The sequence below is a fragment of the Tenrec ecaudatus genome, chromosome 10 (genome assembly GCF_050624435.1).
Source record: "Tenrec ecaudatus isolate mTenEca1 chromosome 10, mTenEca1.hap1, whole genome shotgun sequence".
Classification (NCBI taxonomy): Eukaryota; Metazoa; Chordata; class Mammalia; order Afrosoricida; family Tenrecidae; genus Tenrec; species Tenrec ecaudatus.
The window spans coordinates 85,782,973-85,806,337 of NC_134539.1; the positions used below are offsets into that span (position 1 = coordinate 85,782,973).

General features: G+C 50.0%; 1 protein-coding gene across 2 annotated transcripts in view; it reads right to left on the reverse strand.

The window, feature by feature from the left end:
* Positions 1-13,690, reverse strand: part of CCDC42 (coiled-coil domain containing 42) — a 14,791-nt gene extending 1,101 nt beyond the window's left edge. The window contains exons 1-6 of one of the 2 annotated variants that reach the window (XM_075559132.1): positions 13,366-13,690; positions 12,856-12,961; positions 12,520-12,624; positions 10,639-10,836; positions 238-459; positions 1-138 (exon numbers count right to left, since the gene is read on the reverse strand). The exon at positions 1-138 is cut by the window's left edge and continues 21 nt beyond it. In XM_075559132.1, coding sequence (XP_075415247.1) covers positions 1-138; positions 238-459; positions 10,639-10,836; positions 12,520-12,624; positions 12,856-12,961; positions 13,366-13,448 — 852 coding nt within the window. In that variant the 5' untranslated portion in view covers positions 13,449-13,690. The remainder of the gene's footprint in view (positions 139-237; positions 460-10,638; positions 10,837-12,519; positions 12,625-12,855; positions 12,962-13,365) is intronic. The other variant, XM_075559133.1, reaches the window with a different exon arrangement.
* Between the last annotated feature and the right edge of the window lie 9,675 nt (positions 13,691-23,365).

The following is a 23,365-nucleotide window of genomic DNA, read 5'->3' on the forward strand; positions in this document are numbered from 1 at the left end:
GTCCTCCAGCGACACGTTGGTCGTCTCCTTCAGTTGCTTGCTCACGATCTGGAAGAGGTTCAGGGTCGCCATCTTTATGGTACCCAGCAGGAGGGTCTTCTTGGCAGCTGTGTTTTGGATGTGCGCCCACCGCGACTCCTGGACCATGGGCGGGGAGAGGAAGAGTGTGGAGAAGAGCTGGCGGCCGCTCTGCCCCCTGCTCCGGGTGCCCCCCGCATGGCGGCCACGCCTCCTCACCCAGATGATGACGTCACTGCGCGCGCGGTCGAAGCGCATCTGCAGCCGCGCGAGCTCGTTGTTGTGCTGCAGGATCTCGTCGTCCTTCTCCTCCATGTATCGGGCCAGCCGCGCCTTGGCTCGCTCGATTTTCTCCTGGCCTTCCTGGGCCGACTGCATGAGGTCGTGGTGCATACTCACCAGGGTCTTGTAGCGTGCGATAACCTCATGAATCTCCTCGAACTGGGGAGGGGGGAAGGGGCTTGGGTCACTGCACTGCCAAGGGGCTAGCCCAGCAGACTGGCCTAGTGCAGAGGGCTGGGGTCAGGGGTCAGGAGCCAAGGTCATGAGGATGTGGGGCTCCTACTTCTCCTGGGTTGGTATGGATCATGGCCTATGGGTGGGTAGGGTGCAACTAGGCTGGGAATTCTCAATCTTGGTTGGATGCTTGAATCATGAGTTGAGATTTTAAAAAAATTAATAATGGGATGGTGCCCAGCTATCAAAAGAGATAGTGTCTGGGGTTTTAAAGGCTTGAAGGTGAACAAGCGGCCATCTAGCTCAGAAGCAACAAAGCCCACATGGAAGAAGCACACCAGCCTGTGCGATCACGAGGTGCCAACGGGACCAGGTATAAGGCATCATGCAAATATATATATATATATATATATATATACACACCATAGTGAATGAAGGGGGAAGTGCAGAGTGGAGACCCAAAGCCCATTTGTCAGCCACTGGAGATCCCCTCACAGAGGGGTTTAGGAGAGGAGATGGGTCAGTCAGGGTGCGATGGAGCACCGATGAAGAACAAAGCTTTCCCCCAGATCCTGGATGCTTCCTCCCCCCAACTACCATGATATGAATTCTACCTTGCAGGACTGGATAGGGCAGAGGTTATACACTGGTACATATAGGGACTGGAGGCACAGGGAATCCAGGGTGGATGATACCTTCAGGACCAGGGGTGTGAGAGGCGATACTGGGAGAGTAGAGGGTGAGTGGGTTGGAAAGGGGGAACTGATTACAAGGATCTGCATGTGACCTCCTCCCTGGGAGACGGATGGCAGAGAAGGAGGGGAAGGGAGACTCCGGATAGGGCAAGATATGACAAAATTACAATCTATAAATTATCAAGGGCTCATGAGGGAGGGGGAGCGGGGAGGGAGGGGAAAAAAAAGAGGACCTGATGCAAAGGGCTTAAGTGGAGAGCAAATGCTTTGAAAATGATTAGGGCAAAGAATGTACAGATGTGCTTTATACAATTCATGTATGTATATGTATGGATTGTGATGAGTTGTATGAGCCCCTAATAAAATGTTAAAAAAAACCAAATTAATAATGGAAAAAAAACACCTGTTAGGCTCTGCCCCCAGGAATTTGGATGAATAAACAGATCTGAGGTGGTCCTGGCATCTGGGTTTTTCAAAAGCTCCTGGGGGTGATTCTAAGTCCATCCAAGGGTGAGAATCACTGATAGGGACCATTGTGAGGTGGCGGTGAATAGAGCAGGGATGGGATATCTTCCAAACCAACATAGCCGTTGTGCAGGTTCAGTGGTGGAGGTACTGCCTTCTACGCCAGAGACCGGGGTTTAGCTCCCAGCCAGCACACCTCACACAAAGCCACCATGCATGTGTCTGCCAATGAGACATGCATCTTGCTATGTTCCTGAACAAGTTTTTATCAGAGCCTCCTCGGCTAAGACACACTGGGAAGAAGGCCTCGCAGTCCACTTCTGAAAACGAGTCCCCGAAAACCCTACGGTTTACAATGGCCCGATCCACTACCTGCCCCGAGGGCGGCACAGACTGGGCAGTGTTTGGGCTCATTGTCAGAGGGTCATGAGCCAATGGCCCACTCCATTGTAGGCAACAACCACTGCCCAAGACAATCACTCTGTCCCCCAAGAATGTACAAGGGCTGCTTACAAGGCAGGGCCTGTGTGAAAGGCTAGGAGACAAGAAAGCCAGACTCTGCTTTAATGGAGCAGGTAGGAAGGAGAACAGGCAGGTAAGTAAATAAAACACCGCATCCCAGAGTGAACCCCTTTCTATGATGGGGCTCAAGCAGGCCAGGGGTTGCAGAGATGGTGCAGTCCTGGGCCGTGATGGTCTCTGCCATGCCCAAGGTCACTAGAGTCAGCGTCAACAACAACTTACCACAATTACAGCACGATTTGCAGACAGGGCTGGGCTTACATGTATCCTGTGGGAACCTGGTGCTCCTTCAACCATTGAGCTTTCTGGTACCACTCAGCAGTTACTGGTATTTATTTGGGAGAAGGTGAGGTTTGAAAGGGCCCAGTAGGGCAGGTGGCCTCCCAAGCTCTGCTTATTTCCCCTGGCATAATCCAGAAGGAACGCACTGGGATCCTAAGCCACAGGCCCCACGCGGTGGAGAAAGCGCGAGCCCACACTCCCTGGAAAGCAGAGTGAGCACAGGTTCCTGTGACTACAAGGGCACTTCCCCGGAGATGTGTCCCCACGTCCTCTGCCCCAGGGGCCGTGCCCTGAGTGCTTTCTATGTCTCACTGGGCTTCTAATGAGACGGTGGTGTTCCGGGACTACCCTGCTGGTCTAGCCCCATGTATGGCTCGGCGGGAAAGGGCAGTCCAACTACGGTTTGGAGAGGGTAGAACAGCCGGAACAGGATCCTAGGGGAAAGGAGGGCTAACAGGAAGCCTGGGGTGGGAGTAGAAGAGAGATAGGCAACAGCTGGTTGGGGAAGATGAGGAAGTATTGCAGGTCAAGGGAACAACCTGGGTAAAGATGAATACCACCACCGCATTGTCAGGTGGCTAGGCCGCTGGAAGCTATGTCACGGAGAAGTCAAAAAAACACCAGGGCTCACCCTGATGGACAGGTTCCCTGGAGGAGCTTCTAGAGCAGCGGTTCTCAACCTGTGGGTCACGACCCCTTTGGAGTTAAACGACCCTTTCACAGTGGTCACCCGATTCATGGCAGTAGCAAAATGACAGTGATGAAGTAGCAGCGAAAATAATGTTATGGTTGAGGGATCACCACCACATGAGGAAGGCTGAGAACCACTGTAGACATGACAGACTTGGAGGAAAGGCCCCGCAATCTACTTCCCAAAATGAGCCTGTAAACATCCTCTGGATCACACCAGACTAGAGTCTGGTGTAGTGCTGGGAGATGGGCCCTCGAGGCTGGAAGGAACTAGAACTAACCGTGGCCCTAACAATGGACTCACGTAGACCAACGATCACGAGGAGGGTGAGGACTGAGCAATTGCAAAGCGAGTCAGGGAGCGGAACGGTATGTTGGGGCCTTCAGAGTCGTGCAGAATGAATGGTATGAGTTCAAGACGAGTGTGAGGTGGACCTGAAGCAGTGGGGGCAGAGAAGTGCCCAGCAAATCTCGTGAGGGACTGCGGACATTGTCCACTGCAGGGTTTTAAGACACCGGGGAGCGGGTCCTTATCTGCGCTGCAGACAGTTCACTCCAGACGCAAGGAAACTCCCGCTGCGGCTAAGATGAATGGACAAGGGCAGCGCTACCAGGGACAGGGACCCATCTCAGAAACGTCACCTCGTGACCGAAGGATTTGGGTGCCACCTTGAAGAGCTCCCATTGTCCAAAGACAACGCAATCTGAACATGAGGGTCAGAAATACGAGCAGAGGATTGAAATAGATAGACCTGGTTCAATCCACAGTATATCATGATACTAAAAAAACTCTTGCGGGTCATTTTTGGAGGGTGCAGGGGAACTGACTCTTTATTCCTGAAAATTAAATAAAAATCCAGGGTTTCACAAACACTTCTTTAAGGGTCACTGAATCAAGTCGCTGGTCACGAGCGCCGTGCCTATCACCCTAGATTACGTCGGCTGGGTTTTAAGCAGACAAATGGAACCAGACAGTACATCCATCCTCCCCTGTGTCTGGCTTCTTTTGCTCAGTCTAATGTCTATGACACCAAACATATCAACCAAATACGGCGTGCGCGACCCACTTGGACCCCGACAGGAGCAAACCAGAGAAAGGACAAAAAGCGTTTATGAGAGAACTGGGGGCATCTTAACATTGACTAAAAGTTTAATATTAAAGAATTGCTCCCAAATTTGTAGCTAGTGGTGACAATGGCATTGTGATTATGTCTCAAAAGAGCCCTTAGCTTTTGGAGCTTTAGACTGAAATGCTTAGGGATTAAAAAAATCATAACATTTGCTTCCAAATGGTGGGAGTCGGAAGGGGGGGCAGGCGATCATTGTTGGAACTAAACAAGGAGTCATGGGCATGTGCTGCATGGCTCGCTCTCTCCTTGTACGTGTCTAAACAGCATCCCTGGCTAGAAAAAGCAAGTGGTAGAAGGATATGCATAATACTATTTATAGTTTGTGGGTATGACTAATGAGCTCAGCTGTGAGCCCAAAGGTTGGAAGTTCAGACCTCCCTAGAGGCACTTTGGAAGAAAGGCTTTCCAATTCACATTTGAAAAAAATCCTTCCATGAAAACAGAGTGGCACAGGTTTACTCTGATATGCAAGAGGTCGCCATGAATTGGTGTCAACTCGACAACAACCAGTAGTACGTGACAAAAGAACACAAATTAGCATAAACACGGAAACTCACTGCCATCAAGTCAGTGCCAACTCATAGTGACCCTATAGGACAGGGTAGAACCTTCTGAGGCTGTAACTGCTTAGCAGGCGTAGAAAGCCCCCGTCTTTCTCCTGTGGAGGTGCTGCTGGTTTTGAACTGCTGACCTTGAGGATCGCAGCCCAATGCGTAACCACAACACCATCAGGGTCCCTAAATAAGCATGGGAACGATACATTTGAAAACCAGGAGACTGGTTCACGCGGAGGGGAGGGAAATAAGAATGAGATTTCAAAGCGGGCACCAAAGGGCTTTCCACTACCCTGAGTGTTTTATTTCTTAAACAAAGCAGAATCCAGGGCAAACAGACAAAATGGCTACGGTTTGGAAAGCTGGGCGGTGACTATCTGGGTGCTGTTAGATGTTTCTGGGTCCTTTTTGCATGCTTAAAATAATGGGAAAGGGGTGGAAGAAAGGAGGAGGAGGAGGAGGAGGAGGAGGAGGAGGAGGAGAGGGAGGGGGGAAGGGAAAGGAGCGAAAGAGGATAAAAGGGGGCAAACCAGGGAAGGAGGGAGGGTCATGTTGGGTGTAGAACACATGGGCTGTCCAGAAACAACACGAAGTTGAACTACACATGAAATACACTGGTGGTCTGGCTGAGGGCAAGGGCAGGGGATGGATTCCAGGAATACCGCAGAGGCAGAATACAGCAGATCTGGTGATGGATGGGTGTGGGGAGGGGGGGGTCACAGCTGAGGCCTGAGTGGGTGGCCCTGCTGTTCCCCAGCACAGGACACAGCAGCAGCAGGGCTGGCTTGCCGCTGGCCTGGGGGTGGTAGAAAGCAGAGGAGTTGAGGTATGATCACAGAAGATAGATCTAATGACCTGAGGCTTAGGAGAGAGATACCGGCCAGAGACAGGCTCAGGGGCCTCTGCTCTGAATGTGAGACATGCCGTACCATATACCATTCATTCATCTGCTTCTCTAACAGGGTGAGAGCCAGTTGCCATTGAGCAGATTTCCTCACATGATGGCCCAGGTGTTGCAGAGTGGAACTACACACGGGGCCTGTCGGAAGCAGATCACCAGGCCTTTCTTCCAAGGTGCCTCTGGGAGGGTTCAAACTGCCAACCTTTCGATTAGTAGGAAGAAGGGAGAGATATCCAATTCTGAATGTGAGCCACCGAGAACTTTGTAGAGAGCAGGAGAACCTTGTCTGACAGAGTGCTGAACGATTAGCCCCTCAAGTCGGAAGACACTGAACATTCGAATGGGAAAGAGCTGCCTCCTCAAGGCAGTCATTAAGGTTGCTTTAATAAAAAGTCATTTTATTGGGGCTCTTACAACTCTTCTAACATGCATACATCCATTGTGTCAAGCACACTTGTACTTATGTTGCCATCACCCTTTGCAAAACATTTTCTTTCAACTTGAGCCCTTGGTTCCAACTCCTTGGCTTTTTTCTCCCTCCTTCACTCTCCCTCCCTCGTGAATCCTTGGTAATTTATAAATTATTTTTATTTTCATATCTTACACTGATTGCTGTCTCCCTTCACCCACAGGTGAATTTATAATTTATATAAATCTACATATTATATAAATTTATATAATATATAAAATTATAATTTATAAATTTTGTTATTTTCATACCTTACACCAATCGCTGTCTCCCTTCACCCATGGTAGGGGCACTTATATGTCGATCATTGTGATCGGTTCCCAAGGATGCTTAATGATTTAGATGAAGCAAAACTTTTGGGACCTTCATTTGCTGATGGGGCACCATCAAAAAGAGAAGAAATGGCTGAAAATATCTATTACTAATCAGAAAATGATACATACATTGTAGAAATCTAGAAAATTTGGAAACTGTCAAAAATGAAATAGAACACATAAAGCTAGATATTCTACGCGTTAGTGAGCTGGAATGGCCTGATATTGGCCATCTTTGATCCAACCATTATGTAGGGATTGGAAAAGAAAGTTGGAACATTAAGGTCCGATCGGTAGTTGGAAAATATAGCCTTGGTGACAGAAATGAGACTGGAGATCACAGGCTGGAATTTTGTAAGACTAACAATTTACCCACTGCAAGTACATTTTTCAACAACATAAATGGCGACTGTATACGTGGACCTCACCAAATGAAATGCAGAGGAATCAAATGGACTATATCTGTGGATAGAGATAATGGAGAAGCTTGATATCATCCGTTCAACTATGGAATGGATCACCAATTGCTCATAATCAAGTTCAAGTGGAAGTAAAGAAAATCCAAACAACTCTATGAGAGCCAAAATACAACCTTGAGCACATCCCACTTGGATTTAGATGCTAGCTCAAGAACAGATTTGACACACAGAACACTGATGACCAAAGACCAGGCGAGTTCTGGGATGACAACAAGAACATTTTGCAGGAAGGAAAACAAAAGTTTATTTTTTAAAACAGAAGAGACCAAAATGGATGCTACAGTCTCTTCTGAATCTTGCTCTAGAATGTAGAGAAGCGAAAGTGAATAGAAGAAATGATGAGGTTAAAGAGCTAAATAAAAATTTTAAAGGAGGCTTAAGAAGACAAAGTAAAATATTAAAATAATATGTGCAAAGATCAAAGGGGAAGAACATGTTTTGGGTTTCTCATGCTGCAAGAACTGAAAAAAAATTCAAGCCTTCATTTGTAATATTAGAGGATTCTTTGGGCAAAATATTGAACAATGCAAAAAGCATAAAAAGAAAATGGAAGGAATACACAGAGTCGCTGTACCAAACATAGTTGGTCTATATCTCGACAACTCAGGAGACAGCATATGACCCAAAACTGATGGTACTGAAGGAGGAAGTCCAAATTGCACCGAACACACTGACCACAAAGAAAGAAAGAAAGGCTCTAGGAATGTAGGGAATGCCAATTGAAATGCTTCAACAAACTGAAGCATTGAGGAAGCAATAGAGGTGCTTACTCATTCATCTGTGCCCAGAAACCTGAAAGAGATAACTGACCAAGCAACTGGAAGAGATCCACGCTGTGTCCATTCCAAAGAAAGGTGACCCAACAGAATGAGGTCACCACCCAGCGATGTCATTCGTGCTAGTGAAATTTTGCTGAAGGGAATTAAAAATGGTTGCAGGAGAACATGGAAAAAGATCTGCTAGAACTTCCAGTCAGATTCAGAAGAGGACGTGGAGCTAGGGATATCCATGCTGATGCCAGGCGGCTCCAGGCTGAGAGCAGGTAGCACCGGAAAGATGATAACCTATGAAATTCCCATTCTGCCTAAAAGTAACACTTCATTGTGCTCATGTGGGAATTAAGAAGCAGTCGTTTTCATTGGGCCTCTACTCAAGTTCTCCGTCAATGCAAGAACACTTTATTCTAATAACTGGCATTCAGTGATGCTCACCTTCCCAACATGATCGCTGTAGACAAATGGGTGCATAAGCAAATGTGGTGAAGAAAACTGACGGTGCCCGGCTATCAAAAGATACAGCGTCTGGAGTCTTAAAAGTTTGAAGGTAAACAAGCGGTCATCTAGCTGAGAAGCAACAAAGTCCATATGGAAGAAGCACACCAGCCTGTGTGATCATGAAGTGTCAATGGGATCAGGTATCAGGCATCAAATACCCAAAACAAACAAATAAAAAATCATATTGATGTGAATGTGTGGGGGCAGAGTGGAGACCCAAAGGCCATCAGTAGTCAATTGAACATCCCCTGTCACAAGGGTCATAAGGAAGAGATGAGGCAGTCAGGGTGCAGTATAGCACCGATGAGACACACAACTTTCCCCTAGTTCTATAAGGCTCATCCACATACACACACACACACAATCATGACTCCAGTTCTACCTTACAAACCCGGCTAGACCAGAGCATGTACACTGGTACAGCTAAGAGCTTGCAACACAGGGAATCCAGGACAGAAAAACCCCTCAGGACCAATAATGGGAGTAGCAATACTAGGATGGTAAAGGAAGGGGGCAGGGAGTAAGAGGGCACCAATTTCAATGATCAATGTTTGGCTCCCTCCCAGGGGGACAGACAACATAAAAGTGGGTGAAGGGAGACAGCAGTCAGTGTAAGATATAAAAAATATATATTTATAAATTATCAAGGGTTCATGGGGGAGGGAAGGGGAAAGGAAAAATGAAGAACTGATACGAAGGGCTCAAGTAGAAAGAACATGTTTTGGGAAAGATGATGGCAACATATGTACAGATGTGCTTGACACAATGGATCTATATATATGGATTGTGATTAGAACTGTAAGAACCCCCAATCAATTTTTTTTTAAAAGAAGAAGAAGAAGCAGTCATTTTAACACAGCTAGGGGAAGCTAAATGGCTAAAAATCAATAAAGGTGTATGCCAGGTGGCATCGTTTCACCACACTCATTCAATCTGTACACTGAGTAAGTGATCCAAGACACTGGACCACATGAAGAAGAACACAGCCTCGGGATTCAAGGATGGCGCAGGGACAATCTCCAATGAGCACAGGACACAACTTGCCTGCTGGAAGGGAAGCGGGCTCAAAGTACTTATTAGTGAAGATCAAAGACTACAGCCTTGTCCTTGGTCAAGTAGAGCATCCCTGACAAAGAGATCGGCAATACCAGAGGGATGGCACCGTGGGGTGACAATCGACTCAAACGGCACCAACATGACGAAGGCGGCGAAGGACTGAGTGGCGTCTTTTTGCTGCTGGGCATCGGGTCACTATGGGTGGGAACCAACTCAATAACACAGAGCAACAGCGACCTGCAAGTTCTTGGAACAGTGCTGGTACACCAAACCAAAGCCAAACCAACTCCCGGTGATCCGATGCCAACTCAAAGCAACCCCCAGGGCAGGGTAGAACCACCCCTGTGAGTTCCTAGACTGTACTCTTTACAGGAGTAGAAAGCCTCAACTTTCTCCCTCGGAGTGGCTGGCGGTTTCAAACTGCTGACCTTTTGGTTGGCAGTCCAACGTGTAGTCAGCTACGCTACCAGGGCTGCTCGCCTGGTACATAGTAGGTACTATTGAATAGTTAGCAAAGAATAGAATCAGATTTTAAAAGCTTCCGGGGATATGGGAAGCTTCCTCACAGCAAATATGAATCTGTGGCTGTCAAGCCAATCCTGACTCACAGCAACTCCACGCCTGTCAGAGTTGATCTGAGTTTTCCAGGGTTTGGGGCAATATCAGGCCTTTTCCCAATGTGCCTCTGGGTGGGTTCAAATCACAAAGGCTCGGTCACTAGTTGAGTGCCATCCAGAGACTCCAAAGTGATTTCCAGGCTTTCTACTCAATATCTAGCCCAGGACAACCATTTCTTTGCATCTGGAAACTTCCACCCTGTGGAACAAAAGCTTTCCTGGGTGGGGGTGGGGGAATTCCAGAGAGATATCCGGGGCCTTGGAAGCACAGTGGATGTGAGCTCAGAGTGGGTGGGAAGATCTGAGAAGGGAGAAAAAGTAAATTCTGATCCCCAAGACTGGAGTCCCACTGCTTCTGGGTTCAGGAGGGAAGGGTGGCCTGGCTCACTGTGATGCTGCCAGCGAGAGAAAGACAGAGAGAGAGAGAGAGAGTGTCCAGGGCGAGTAGACATACCCAGGGGTGGTGTCTTGAGGAGGAGGTGCTTGTATGGGTTGGGGAGACATGATCGGGGACCACGGGTATAAAGTCCAGCCTTCTGAGGACTGTGTTGAAGCCTTTCCCTAGCTGCTTTCGGACACACACACACACACACACACATCCCTTCAAATCCCGCCGAGCTCCGAGGGCAATGACACCCGTGGTCACAGGCCAGGGGAGGAGGCGGTGGGGATGAGACGGGCACCAAGACCTTACCCTATTCCACCCTGGCACCCACCTCCGAGTTCTCCACCACCTTCTCCAGGTACTTGTTGAAGATGGAGTACTCCTGGAGCTTGGCGCTCAGCCGCTGGTGCTCCAGCCGCAGGGCCGACATCTCCTGCTTAGCCTTGGCCAGCTCCCGCATGCGCTGCCTCTTGAGGTCCCGCTCCTTGTTGGCCTTCTTCAGAGCACGGATCCTCTTCTGGTCGTTCTCCTGGGGCCAGGGCAGGGACCCCCGTCAGCCCTGTGGGTGGTGAGTGGAACCCCCAGCCCCTCTGGGACCCTCCTAAGCCCTCAGGCTGCTCTCAAGATGGATGGGGAAGGTGGGCCACCCCCTGCAAGAGGAGGTACACAGGGAAAGGATCACCAGGGCCACGCGGAGCTCCTTGAGGGGCTTTCTGTGGACTGAGTTGGGGTTCAGGAGGCTGGGGTGACAGAGGTGTCGGTCAGCGGTCAGAAGTGGCCTTGTGGGGCTGGACAGGAATGATTCTGATCCGGGGGTGGGCTCTAGGCTTCCGGTGGCCTGGGGAAGGGCCACACTCGTCTGGCTCAGGCTTGGAGAGCACTCAGCCCTGGGGAAGACTAGACAAGCCCAGACGTGCACTTCTCAGGTCTCTTCCCAGCCTGGCGCTCATTTGTCAGGGGTGGATTCCTGGAACCCGAGCTGGGAGATCTGATTCTTCCCCAACGCTGCCCTTGGTGCCTCCAGCTCTATGTGAGAGGCAACGGCCCTCCGCTTTCTTCCAAGCGCTGAGGGAGCAGTTTCTGAGCTACAGGGAGATCCTGGGTCTGGTCCAGAGGGCCTGACTTGGACGAATCACCCCTGAGAGCTCTGCTTTAGGGGCTCAGACTGGGGCTGGAGAGCCTGGGCCAGAAACTTCATACCCAAACCAACATGAGACTCAGCTACTCTGACCAGCCCAGCCCTGCCTTCCACTCTTGCCCGCTACTGCCGTGTCCTTTCTCCACGGCACAGGGGACACACCCGCCCCTCCGCCTGCACCGTGTGGCCTTGCCTCCCCCAGGGCCTCCGCTGAGTGCTCATGGTTGGTGTGTGGGGCGTCAGCATTTGGATGACACAGAGCAAAGTGCTCAAGGGATTGGATCTGCTCCGTAAACCCAGGGGGGAACTGGGAGTCCCTAAGTGCGTCTGGAAGCCCTGGAAAGCCCCGGTCTGCCCGGCCCTCTGCTGAAAGCAAGGTCACAAGAACCCAGACTTCTGGAACAACATCCTCAATGTCCCCGGGCCACAGCTTCTTTTTTCTACCACTTGAGGCACAAGGGTGGCCGAAGGTGCTTGAGAGCGGGCTGTACTCCGGCCAAGGGCAGCAATGAGCCCCTGGAGCTGGGCCAGGCCTTAAGGGTTTGTAAGTACTGGCTGGACTTGAAGATGATTAAATCCCTCCTCTAAGGAACCATTGATAAGGCTTGTCTGGGAATGGACTCTGGAGCCTGCCTTTTTGACCACTTCCTGCCTGGATCCTCAACCCGAGGATGGAGCTAGAGGGGGAGGGGGCGCACTAAGACCCTGCCTTATTCATCTCTGTATCCCCAAGTGCCCAGCCTTGACTCTGGATATTCACTCACTTACTGGCTGTCCTGTGTACTAGTCATTGACTAGGAAAGAGGGAAAGGGAATCTAGAATGGGCCAAGACCAACCAGGAGATAGAGAATTCCAGACACAGTGGTAATGAGGAGGAGGCCTGCCAAGCATCTAGCCCAGGGAGAGTCAGCAAAATCAGGGAAAAGGAGGAGGAGGAAGAGGAGGAAGAGGAGGAAGAGGAGGAGGAGGAGGAGGAGGAGGAAGAGGAGGAGGAGGAGGAGGAGGAGATTAACTTGCTGGCTGCAGTGGGTGAGCCCCACCAGCCTGCTGCAGTAGGCCACGGGCCTACATACCTGGATGAATTGTTCAAACTTCTGGATGTGGGCTTTCAGTTGGGCTTCCTTGATGCCCAGCTCCTCCCAGCGCAGGTTCAAGGCTTCCATCTTGCGTTTAAATGCCTGGGGGTTGGGGCAGGGGGTAGTAGAGAGAAGCAGACCCCCCACGATTACTGAGGTAGATCTCAGCACCCTTAGCTCCCAGCTCCTCTCCTCCAACCTGGAAAGGCCCAGAGCAACCTCTCCCTCTCTATCCTCTCAGCAGAGCCCCCAGGACTAGGATAGCCCCGGAGAGTGGGGCTCAGGGGGAGAGGGGCTCCCTGCAGCCCAGTGCCCCGTCCCCTCGGCGCCCACCTCCTTCTTCTCCTCCATGGCGTGGTGCATGATGGTGGCCTCCTTCTTCTTCTCCAGCAGCCGGATGGATGGGGATTCCGACTGCTCCTCCATTGAGGGGAACTTCCTGCCCGAGATGCCAGCAAGAGGGACCTGTGGGTTCTGGGCATCTGGTGCAGGTTGGGGGTAGGCAGTGAAGAGAGATGCCACTGGGGAGGGCTGGGGGACCTTCTCCCCACATCTGAGTCAAAGGACTGAGGAAGAAAGGGGTGTGCTGGCATTCAGAGGGTCAGCTGGCCCATGAGGACAGACAAGAGGAGGGAATGGGGTGTCCGCATCTGCATGACACAGAGCAAAGTGTTCAAGGGATTTGGATGGTGGGTGGATGGGTGGCAGGGTGATGAAGGCAGGGAGCCCTAGGAATGGAAGGGGTCAGGTTGGGAGAGGGATGGGAAGGGATGGGGGAAGGGAGCATCTAAGGCAGAGTCCAGAGGTGAAGGGCAAGCCCCCCCCCCGCCCCCAGACACTTACTGCAGCAAATGTAGCAGCCGCTCCCCATACTGCAGCCGGAAGTACTCAGCCAGATCTTCCTCTTCCATGATTCCCAGACTCATGGTTGCTGCGACCTCACAGCCCAGGAACCTGGATCCTCACAGTGAAGTGGTGGGTGATGATGGGTCCTGAGGCCTAAGGGCTGAACCCTGATTTCTTCTCTCCTCCGGCTTTCAGGGCCCCCCTGGGGTGGGAGCAGGAGATGGGTAGATTCAGCCCCTGATGGCTGCACATAGGATGAAACTAGGCCAGGGATGTGAGATCTGGTTACTTAGCAACAGGCTCTTTGGTCTAGGGACCACCCACGGAACCCAGGCCTGGCCCCCACTGGTCCCATCCTTGCTGGGCTCCCTCTTCTTGCCCCTCAGGAATTCTGGGAAGAAGTTAGGCCTGAGTAGGGGCTGGTTGTCATGGTGTTCACTGCCAGGAGGCAGGGCCTGGGGCTAGGAGGAGGCATCCCTGTGAGGGAGCCCTGCTTTGGGGCATCTCTCACTTCGGTTCAGGTAGGTCTTTGACAGATGATGGCTCAGGAGAAAGGTGGGAGGAAGGAGGGGTGGGGGTGGCCAGAGCTGTGCGTGAGGGAAGGGCTGGGTGGACCCCTCTGTGATGGGTGAAGCTGTGTAGGCTAGATAGGACAGGAGGACCAAGACCCAAGCTCTGTTTTGAGGCTCTGTCTGGGATCATTGCATGTGGGAAGAAATGTGAAGAAAGCAAGGTCATGTCTCTTTCACACATTTTAAATGTTTTCCTTACAAGGGTTGCAAACCTTCCTCCACGGGACCAAGGTCAATGAGCACACTCTTTCGGCCTTGAGGGCCAAGGTCTCAGGTTGTGCCTCAGATTCCCGGGGCTCCCACTGGGCCTTGGTAGGGAGGTAACGGCAGACTCGACAGGTCCCGAGCTCCCTCTGTTTGCTCAGGCTGCATCCGCTAAAACGCGAGCCACGCGCCCCTTTCGGTCTGGAACGGAAGCCCAGGTGGGGCGGGGGTCTGCAGCCCGGCGGTGGCGGGAGCTCGTGCACGCGCACCAACCGTCCTGTCCACCGCATGACTGGTCCTCTAGCGCCTCCTGCCGACCGCTCAGTCAACTGCAAGATCAGCCGTTCGAACCCACCGGTCCCTGGGCGGGAGAAAGATGAGGCTTTCGGATCCAGTAAAGAGTTACAGTCTCCGAAACCCACACGGACCTTTCGACTCTGCTCTCTAAGGTTCCTATGAGTCAGAATTGAGTGAGGTTTTTTTTATTTTGGCAGGGGGGGGGTGTTGGAGAGTGTATGTGGGCGGGGGTGCCCACTCCCACCTCCCCATCCTCCCCACACCTCCTCTCCAGAACAGGTCCCTTAGGGACAATATTAAGGCCTTCAACACAAGCCCATCCTTGTAGGCTCAGCAGCGGCAGTAGGACAGCACCCCACCCCACTCAGGGCCCACCCACTCGCGCTCCACAGCCCCCGACACCAGCGTTAGTGTATTTCTCCCTGGAGCTCGGCCGCCAAAGGTGCTTAGTTAACACTTGAATCAACTAGAATGGAGGCTTTGGGAGTGTAGTGGGCTGCTAACCACTAGATCAAGAGTTTGAAACTGCCAGCCACTCCCTGGAAGAAAGAGGAGGCTTTCTACCCCTGTCAAGAGTTACAGTCCTGGAAACCCATAGGGCCAGTTCTGCCCTACAGGGTCACTGTGAGGCCCATCTTTGCTGGGGTCCACTCCCTCTTCCCTTTAGGGTCACTGTGAGGCCCATCTTCGCTGGGGTCCACTCCCTCCTCCTGCCAGAGCTGACCAAATTCACTGAAGTTCCCAAACCACCCGCTCAAAGTAGACATGACCCCTTGTCTTGATCTCCATTGTATCACTGAGAAGGTGGATCCTCAGAGAGGCCAGGGAGACGCTCACTGCCGCCCAGTTAAAGGGGCATTTTGTAGGGTGGGGAGGCAGCTGCCAAGGGCAAGGTGTTGACAATGGGTTTTAGATCGAGCTCGAGAGCACACATGTTCATTACATCATTCTCTATACCTCTTGGTATGTCTCAAACATGTAATCACTTAAAAACAAATCTCGCATCTGCCCCCAAGGTGGCTCATCCGTTCTCCCCCAAACCTTCCTTTAATCAGCGGCTTTCTTTCTCTTGTGAACCTCTGCCAACATCTTCCTCCCCCTTCTTTCTCCTAGTTCCCTGAAACTTGATTGGCATGCCACCTTCTCGACCTGATATGCATTCTTGCTAATCACGGTCTCTTGTTGGGCATTCCCTCGCAAACCTCTCTATTTCCTTGGTAACGGTGGAGTCTTGAAATAGCTCCGTCGGTTTTATCTGTCACAGATTCACAGGGTGTTGAAGTTTGAACAACTTGCGATCGTGTGTTTGAAACTTTTCAGTTTATGGAAGAAGGAGAAGAAGGAGGAGGAGGAGGAGGAAGAGGAGGAGGGGCTTGGAGAATATAATTCACCTGCAGCAAGAGAAAAGCCACAGTGAAAAATGAGCCTCATTTCAGGGTCCCCACAAGGTTGCAGATCGGGGGAGGTGGTTGGCTTCTGTCCCCGGAGAGGCTGTGAAACGGAGGGAGCTGGGCAGATCCATGGCTACTCGAACTGAATGCAAAAACTAGAAGAAAGCTGCACAAGCCAAAGTGAGGTGACCCTTGAAACTGCAAACTCCCTGCTGCCGAGTGGAGGCTGGCTCACAGGGTTGACTGTGGGTTTCTCAGACAATTCCAAAGTACTCAAGGTGGTCTTTCTTCCACGGGACAGGCAGCCACGGCGCAGGAAAGCAACCCTTAGAAAAGAAGGCTTACGAAAGAATTAGGCTGCCTGGTGACGGAGGCCAAAAGCCAGTGGTTGAGCTCAGACGACCCCACCTGAGGCTCAAGTACACGTGCACGCAGAACAGAGCGGGGGCATCGAAGGTCTCAGGAGCAGGGTCGGGGAATTGGTGGATTCAAGGACTCATGAGCTGAGAAGGAAAAACAACGAGATGTCCGAGGAGGGTAATCATTACGCATGAAGGACAACAGACCGGACGAGCAATACCACAGGAAACAGAACCAACATCTCGACAGAATCAGAATGTAAAGAAGACCTAAACCATGGGTTTGGAGAGAGGAAGATCGATGTTGGAGACCGGCAGGAGAAGCAAGCGTGAATGGAGGAGAAGGAGTTGGATCAGGAACCTGAACGGAATGAAGAATTCGAGAGATGCCTTAAATGGCCGAATGGACCCAGTTCCAGAACAATCAGTGAGGGGAAGCCCATCTTTAGGAGCTCTCCCAGAAGATATCAGAAAGATAGAAAATTTAAATGTCAATGCAGAGGGCTGGAGTAAAAATGGCAAATCTAAGTAATAACAGGAATTTAGTTAATAATGTATTAATAATAGACTTGCATTTTCCATTAAGAAAAAAGAAGGGGATGTAAGCGGTGTAAGAGACCGCAGATGGAAATTCTGTCTAAAACAAACAAAAGAACCCACATCTGACCATATTGCCGTGAAATTCAAGAACAAAGACAAATAGAAATGCATTCTCTCTTAAATGTAGTGTTTTAAACAGATATCTTATCTTCATGGTTCAAAATACCCCCCACAAAAGCATGTACAGTGGAAAAGCTCACCCGTCACCCATTCTTCCAAGCACACAGTTCTTATTTCTCCTGTATAAATAGCCACTTTAACGACCTTTTGTGCACATCTCTGCTTTTTTGTATGCAGATATGAGTATATTCTTATTTTTGAAATACATGAGAGGACATCAAGATTTTTTGTGGGAAAGTGAAATGAAAAGATGACGAAAGTCTTTGAAGCCCCTCCCCCGTGTTAGAGACCTGCCCTGTCAACGCATCAGGAGTCCTCTCCTTCTTCTTCTTAACTAAAATTTTACATTTGGGGTTCATGTGGAAAGACTCCAAGAAGTGGCATTTCTGGGTCAAGCCACTTGTGTTTATTCTAGATATGTATTCAGTTTAAATTTTACTTTGTATTTTAGGAGCGTGTGAATTGGGTGAAGGTTTGCAGAGCAGGTAATCCATTTCACACTCAACAGCTCCTGCTCACGTTATCTCCGTCACTGCAACCCCCTCAACACACCTCGTTCGCTCATCAAGCCTTACGGACCTCCTCCCTGTTGCCTGCCTCCATTCCTCCTCCTGCGCAGGTGTTCCCGCCCTGATCTCAAGTGGTCGATTAGTCTAAGGTGTGTGTACTTCGCTACTGTTATCGTCCCCCTTACACACCTGTCTACTGTGTGTCTGAAAATGGAGTCATGGGGTGCCTTTGGAGCTTCCACCCATCTCTATCCCATGAGGAAGCTTGGTCCCTTTTATTATTTGGAGTTTTGCTCCATATTTTTCTCCCACTCCATCCAGGACCTTCTCATGTGATTCCTTCAGAGCGGTTGGTTGGTAGTAGCTGAGGGCCGTCTAGTTCGGCAGTTCTCAACCTGTGGGCTGTGACCCCTTAAAGGGTCCCAGCACTGGAAAGGTTCCTTTAATACAGTCCTTCACTGTCATGTTGCTACTGGGATGACTCAGGCGACCCCTGTGAAAGGGTCGTTCAAACCCCAAAGGGGTCGCGACCCACAGGTTGAGAACCGCTGCTCTAGAGTGACACATAAAGACCCAAAGTTGCACCTTAGATGGGCCACAGATAAGCATCTAAGACCTAGTTTCCACCCACCAAAGTAAGACGTAGAACATTCTTTTTGTAGACTTGGTTTTATCAACTGACCTTAGTATTCCCCAAGACCTATGGCCCTGATGCCCCAGGCCCTTCAAAATACTTGGTTATGGCCAAGAAATTCTCACCACCTCTGCCCCTGCACGCTCGGCTATTCACGGGTATAGTGACAGCACCAGAACATACATATGCAGAGAGAGCTTCTGTCGAACACCTATTTATGTATTCATTGGTGGACTCCCTCTCTCCTTCCCACACCTGCTCAGCTTGTGGGCATTTGGGACATCTTCAGCATATACCTCCTAGGAACAGACTTTGGACTGATTCTTCTAAAAAAAAAGGATTCACTTATGTATGTTTTTGTTTCTTTGCCTGGCATGTAAATTTCCATGGAAAAATTGATTTTGGATACTGGTAATCTGGACAGGTCGTAACAAGCTGGCAGCAGATCCCACTGGGTGTGCTGCTGCTGCTGCTGTTCTGTTATTTTCTTGTCGCTGCCGATTTGTTCAGTGACTTTTCTTCAACTGACCCTGTCCATTTTGTGCTCCTTGTGCTGTGTGGTGCCAGAGTTCTCGTTCTCTGCCACACACACACACACACGCACACGCGCACACAGGTTCCTCGGGGTTCACTCCTGCCTGGTCAGTACATTTAGTGGCCCGCCAACGATCAGTCTGAAGAGTCCCCTAAACATCTTGCCTGTGTCTCTACCCTTGGCCCACGGGATCTATGAAAGAAGGCAAGCATTCAACCTCTAGGCGGTTTACAAAACAAACAGCACTTTCACTTTCTGCTTGTAGCTCTGGTGACACCTTGTTATGTGTTGGATTTCCATCTGAATAGTCACCTGTCAGGGTAAACCGCCCCTGACAAATAGCACGGGTCTGTAGCAGCAATTCTATGGCGATAAGATATAAAGATTATAGCAAAATCATCGAGACTAAGAGAGAGAGGAGAGAGGGTAAAATAAAGGAGGCAGACGCATTTTATGGTCGCATGCTCACCTCCTGGGTGGCCATGAGCCCAGCAGCCAGGTCCACGCAGAGCAGAGCACAGGAGGAGGAGGAAGGAGGAGAAGGGGGTGGGGGAGGAGAGGGAAGCAGGGAAGGAGGTAGAGGGTAGGAGAGAGATTTATTTCTAACCAAGGCTTATATATACTTGGGGGCAGGGCAAGCCCCTTGATTACAGGTCACCACATTCGTCACAGGACGGGATTGTACCATCGGGGATCCAGCAACGGGAGGGGGGCGATGTAGGGGTGTACACACAATAGGAAGAAGAGGGATTAGGGGAACAGATGTGATAAGATGGGCGGATCCTAGATTCAGGATGGGAGCCTAACTTGACTGTCATTGAGCTGGTGGCTTGACTTATTGTGAGCTCTCCAGGGAAAGCATTCCACTGTCCTGAGCAGCAGGGCGTGAGCCCCACCTCTGGTGGGACAAACAATGGCATCTGATTGCTCCAAATGGCTGAATGCCTGGGGGGAATATCTCCAAATATCTGACCTCCCACCATGTGCTGGCAAGCAGCCTCTTAGGTTAGGCAGATATTTGGGGGAGCAAAACTGGGGGAAAGCCTATTTATAGCCCACAGCCAGCAGTTCAAAACCACTAGCAGCTCTGAAGGAGAAAGACTGGTGTTCACCCCGTCGACAGCAGAGGGGACAACCCACAGGGGGTGCTGTGAGTCAGCATTGACTGGCTGGGAGACTGCTGCTGGCACAGGGCTTCAAGGTCAACCAGAGGTGACCTACTGGGGCCTTCTTCCTAAGGCAATATGTTAGAACCTTTCAAAGTCCCTAGGGCCCACTTCTCTGGGATTTTCTTTTAAATTGCTGCTGTTGTTGGCAGGGCTCTTAATTCCATCCAACTGAACTCACAGCCCTAAGGGCAGCTGGGATATTGCCAACAGATTTCTATTGCTTTCAGTGCCGCCCTGAGGATGGGGCTTTCTTTATGACTGGACTGGTTTCTGAGTCAACTCAAATGGCCAAGGATCCTTGGGAACCGGTGTCTTGTCGTTAGGGGCCATTGGACTAACTGCCGAGACAGAAAGGGACCGTGGGAGAAGTACACTATTGCAGCTGAGAAAAACCTTGCAAGATTGGTTCTGGGGCCTTCAAGTACCTTGACTTTATGACCTCGTGTCTCTGGTACCACTAAGGGCACACCTGGGCAAGTTCTCGAGGGTGAGACTGCCCCTCCCCAGGCTGGTTACAGGAGTTGTACTCAAACACATTCTACTGTGGGCAAAGCTTCCTTCCTACATTGCTGTGTGCGAGAGCGAGAGCGAGAGCGAGAGCGAGAGCGAGAGCGAGAGCGAGAGCGAGAGCGAGAGCGAGAGCGAGAGCGAGAGCGAGAGCGAGAGCGAGAGCGAGAGCGAGAGCGAGAGCGAGAGCGAGAGCGAGAGCGAGAGCGAGAGCGAGAGCGAGAGCGAGAGCGAGAGCGAGAGCGAGAGCGAGAGCGAGAGCGAGAGCGAGAGCGAGAGCGAGAGCGAGAGCGAGAGCGAGAGCGAGAGCGAGAGCGAGAGCGAGAGCGAGAGCGAGAGCGAGAGCATCTTAGCGTCCCTACAGGACAGGGTGGACCTGACCCCTTGGGTTTCACAGACGAATTCTTTATGGAGTAGAGAGCCTTGCCTTTCTTCCGAGGAGCACCTGGTGGTTTTGAACTGCTGACCTTGGGGTTAACATCCCCACGTGGTTACTACACCCTCAGGGCTCCTCGATGTCAAGCTTCAAAACGGAGTTCTGGCTCCCCTGCAAGTGGTAACCTTCCTCAGACCAAGTGCTTAGCGTTTAGACTCCAACGTCAACCATCTTTCATTTCTCGACAGCTGTTTCCATGGATGTTGACTGGATACAAGTAAAATAAGATCCTTGACAACGTCAATCTTTTCTCTGATTAGTGTGATATTTCTTATTGGCCTAGCCGTGAGGGTTTTTGTTTCCTTTACATTGAGCTGCAATTCATGCTCAAGGCTATTGATCTCCGACAGCAAGTGCTTCAAGTCCCCTTCACGCTTAGAAAGCAAGGCTATGTCATTTGCATATTGCAGATTGTGGACGAGTCTTCCTCCAATTCTGATGTTGTTTATTCTTCATCTAGTCCAGGATCTTGGATTATTTGCTCAGCATACAGCGTGAACAAGTGTGGGGGAGGCATACAACCCTGAGGAAGATCTTCGCTGACTTTATACCATGCAGTTGCCCTCCCTTCTGCTCTGCCTCTCGGTTTATGCACAGGTTCCACACAGTAGTATGCCTTTGCAGAGTCGATGAAACATAGGCACATATCTTTCTGGCGGGCTCTGCTTTCGACCAAGATCTGTCTGCTATCAGCAAGGATGCCCCTCGTACTATACCCTTTCCTGAGCCTGGCTTCAATATCTGCCAGTTCCCCGTGGATGTATTGTTGCAACAGTTTCTGAATTATCTTCAGCCAAATTTTACTTGTGTGCTCTATTAACAATATTGCTCATACTCTCTGCATTCTGTCGGATCGCCTTTCTTTGTATGAACGTGCATACGAACCTCTTCCAGTTGGTTGGCCAGGCAGCTCTCTTCCAAAGTATAATCAAAATGTGTCAAAGGATAGTCAATACTGGCCAGTTTCTTAGCTTAGATGAGTAAGTACCTCCAGGGCTGCACCTTGAAAACAAAAGAAAACCGACATCCCAATTGGTACCCCGGAAATTCCTACAGGCTTGTTTTCTGACAAGGTCTTCAGTGCAGCTTGGGCGGCTTCCTTCAGCACGACTGGGCTTTGGTCATCCAGCACCTCCACAAATAGGTAGCGGGTTCCTTTCAGTACAGTGATTCTGTGTATCCCTGCCCTCTTCTTTCGAAGCTCCCTGCCCCCTTCAATATTTTGCCCTTAGAATTCTTCAGGATTGCAACTTAAAGAGTGATCTTTTTTCCCTTTCACATCTTTCCATTGGAGAAATGCCAGTGTTCTTCCTTTTGGACTTTCTAACCCCAACGCTGTCTTTTCCAAGGGCATTTGTGCACTCAGACGACTTTACTTTGTCTTCTCCAGCTGCCCCTTGAATCTCGAGTTCCGATTTTTTACCTCATTACCTCTCCCCTTCACTTGAGCTATTCTCAGGGAAAGTGCAAGTTTCAGAGTCTCTTCTGACATTGATTTTGGTCTTTTTAATGACCATTTGATATGTTTGATGTCATCTCACAACTCAGTCAGTCATCCGTGTTCAATGTGTCCAGTCTGTCGTTGAGACGGCCTTTGGATTTAGGTGAAATACACGCAAGGTCCTATTCGACTCGTGTGGACTTGTTTTGATTTTCTTTAGTTTCCATGTGAGTTGGAGCAATTAATGGTCTGGTCCACAGCGGGCCGTTGCTTTGACGGATGGTATTGAGCGCCTGCATGGTCTCTTCCCATAGATGTACTTGCTTTGATTCCTTATACGTTCAATTCAGTGAGGCCCACGTGTACAGTCGTCATTTTTGTTGTTGAAAAAACATCTTGTTGTTGAAAAATTCTGCCCTATGACCTCTGGTATCTTTTCTGTCACTAAGGTCAGATTTTCCAACGGTGGACCCTTCTGTATTTCTGCCTTTCAAAATCCACTCACCGGTCAGTATCATCGCATCTTGATTGCATGTTTGATCAATCTCAGGCTTCGGAAGTTGTTAAAAATGTTCAATGTCCTCATTTGGGGGATTAATGGTTGGGGTGTAAATTTGAATAAGTCATAGCAAATGGTCTTCTTTATAGTTGTGTGTGTATTATCCAGCTACAGACAGTGTTGTACTTTGAGATACGTCTGGAGATCTTATTTATTTATTTATAACTCTTTACAGGAGTAGAAAGCTTTGTCTTTCTCCTGAGGAGCAGCTGGTGGCTTTGAGCATCTGATCTTGTGGTTAGCAATGCAACGCATAACCACTCTGCCACCAGGGCTCCTTGGAGATCTTTTTAACAATGAACAATTTGCTATTCTTGGCATCGTAGACCATATGGTTGTCTAATTCAAAATGCCCAACACCTGTCCATTTCACCTCACATATGCTTAGAACACAGATCTTTATGCCTTCTTCTTCTGATAATTTCCAATGTTCATCGCTTCATATATTCCATGTTCCAATTATTCACGGATGTTTGCACTCTTTCGTAACGTGGGTTATGCTACATCAGGAAACGAAGGATCTGGAAGCTTTGTGCCACCTATACCGTTAAGCTCAACTCTACTTTGAGCAGGTAGCTCTCTTCCAGTTAGTGTTTGAGTGTATGAGCCATTTTGTCGCTACAGTGGACAATATTCCGCTGCCACTCATAAGGATTTCAGAAGC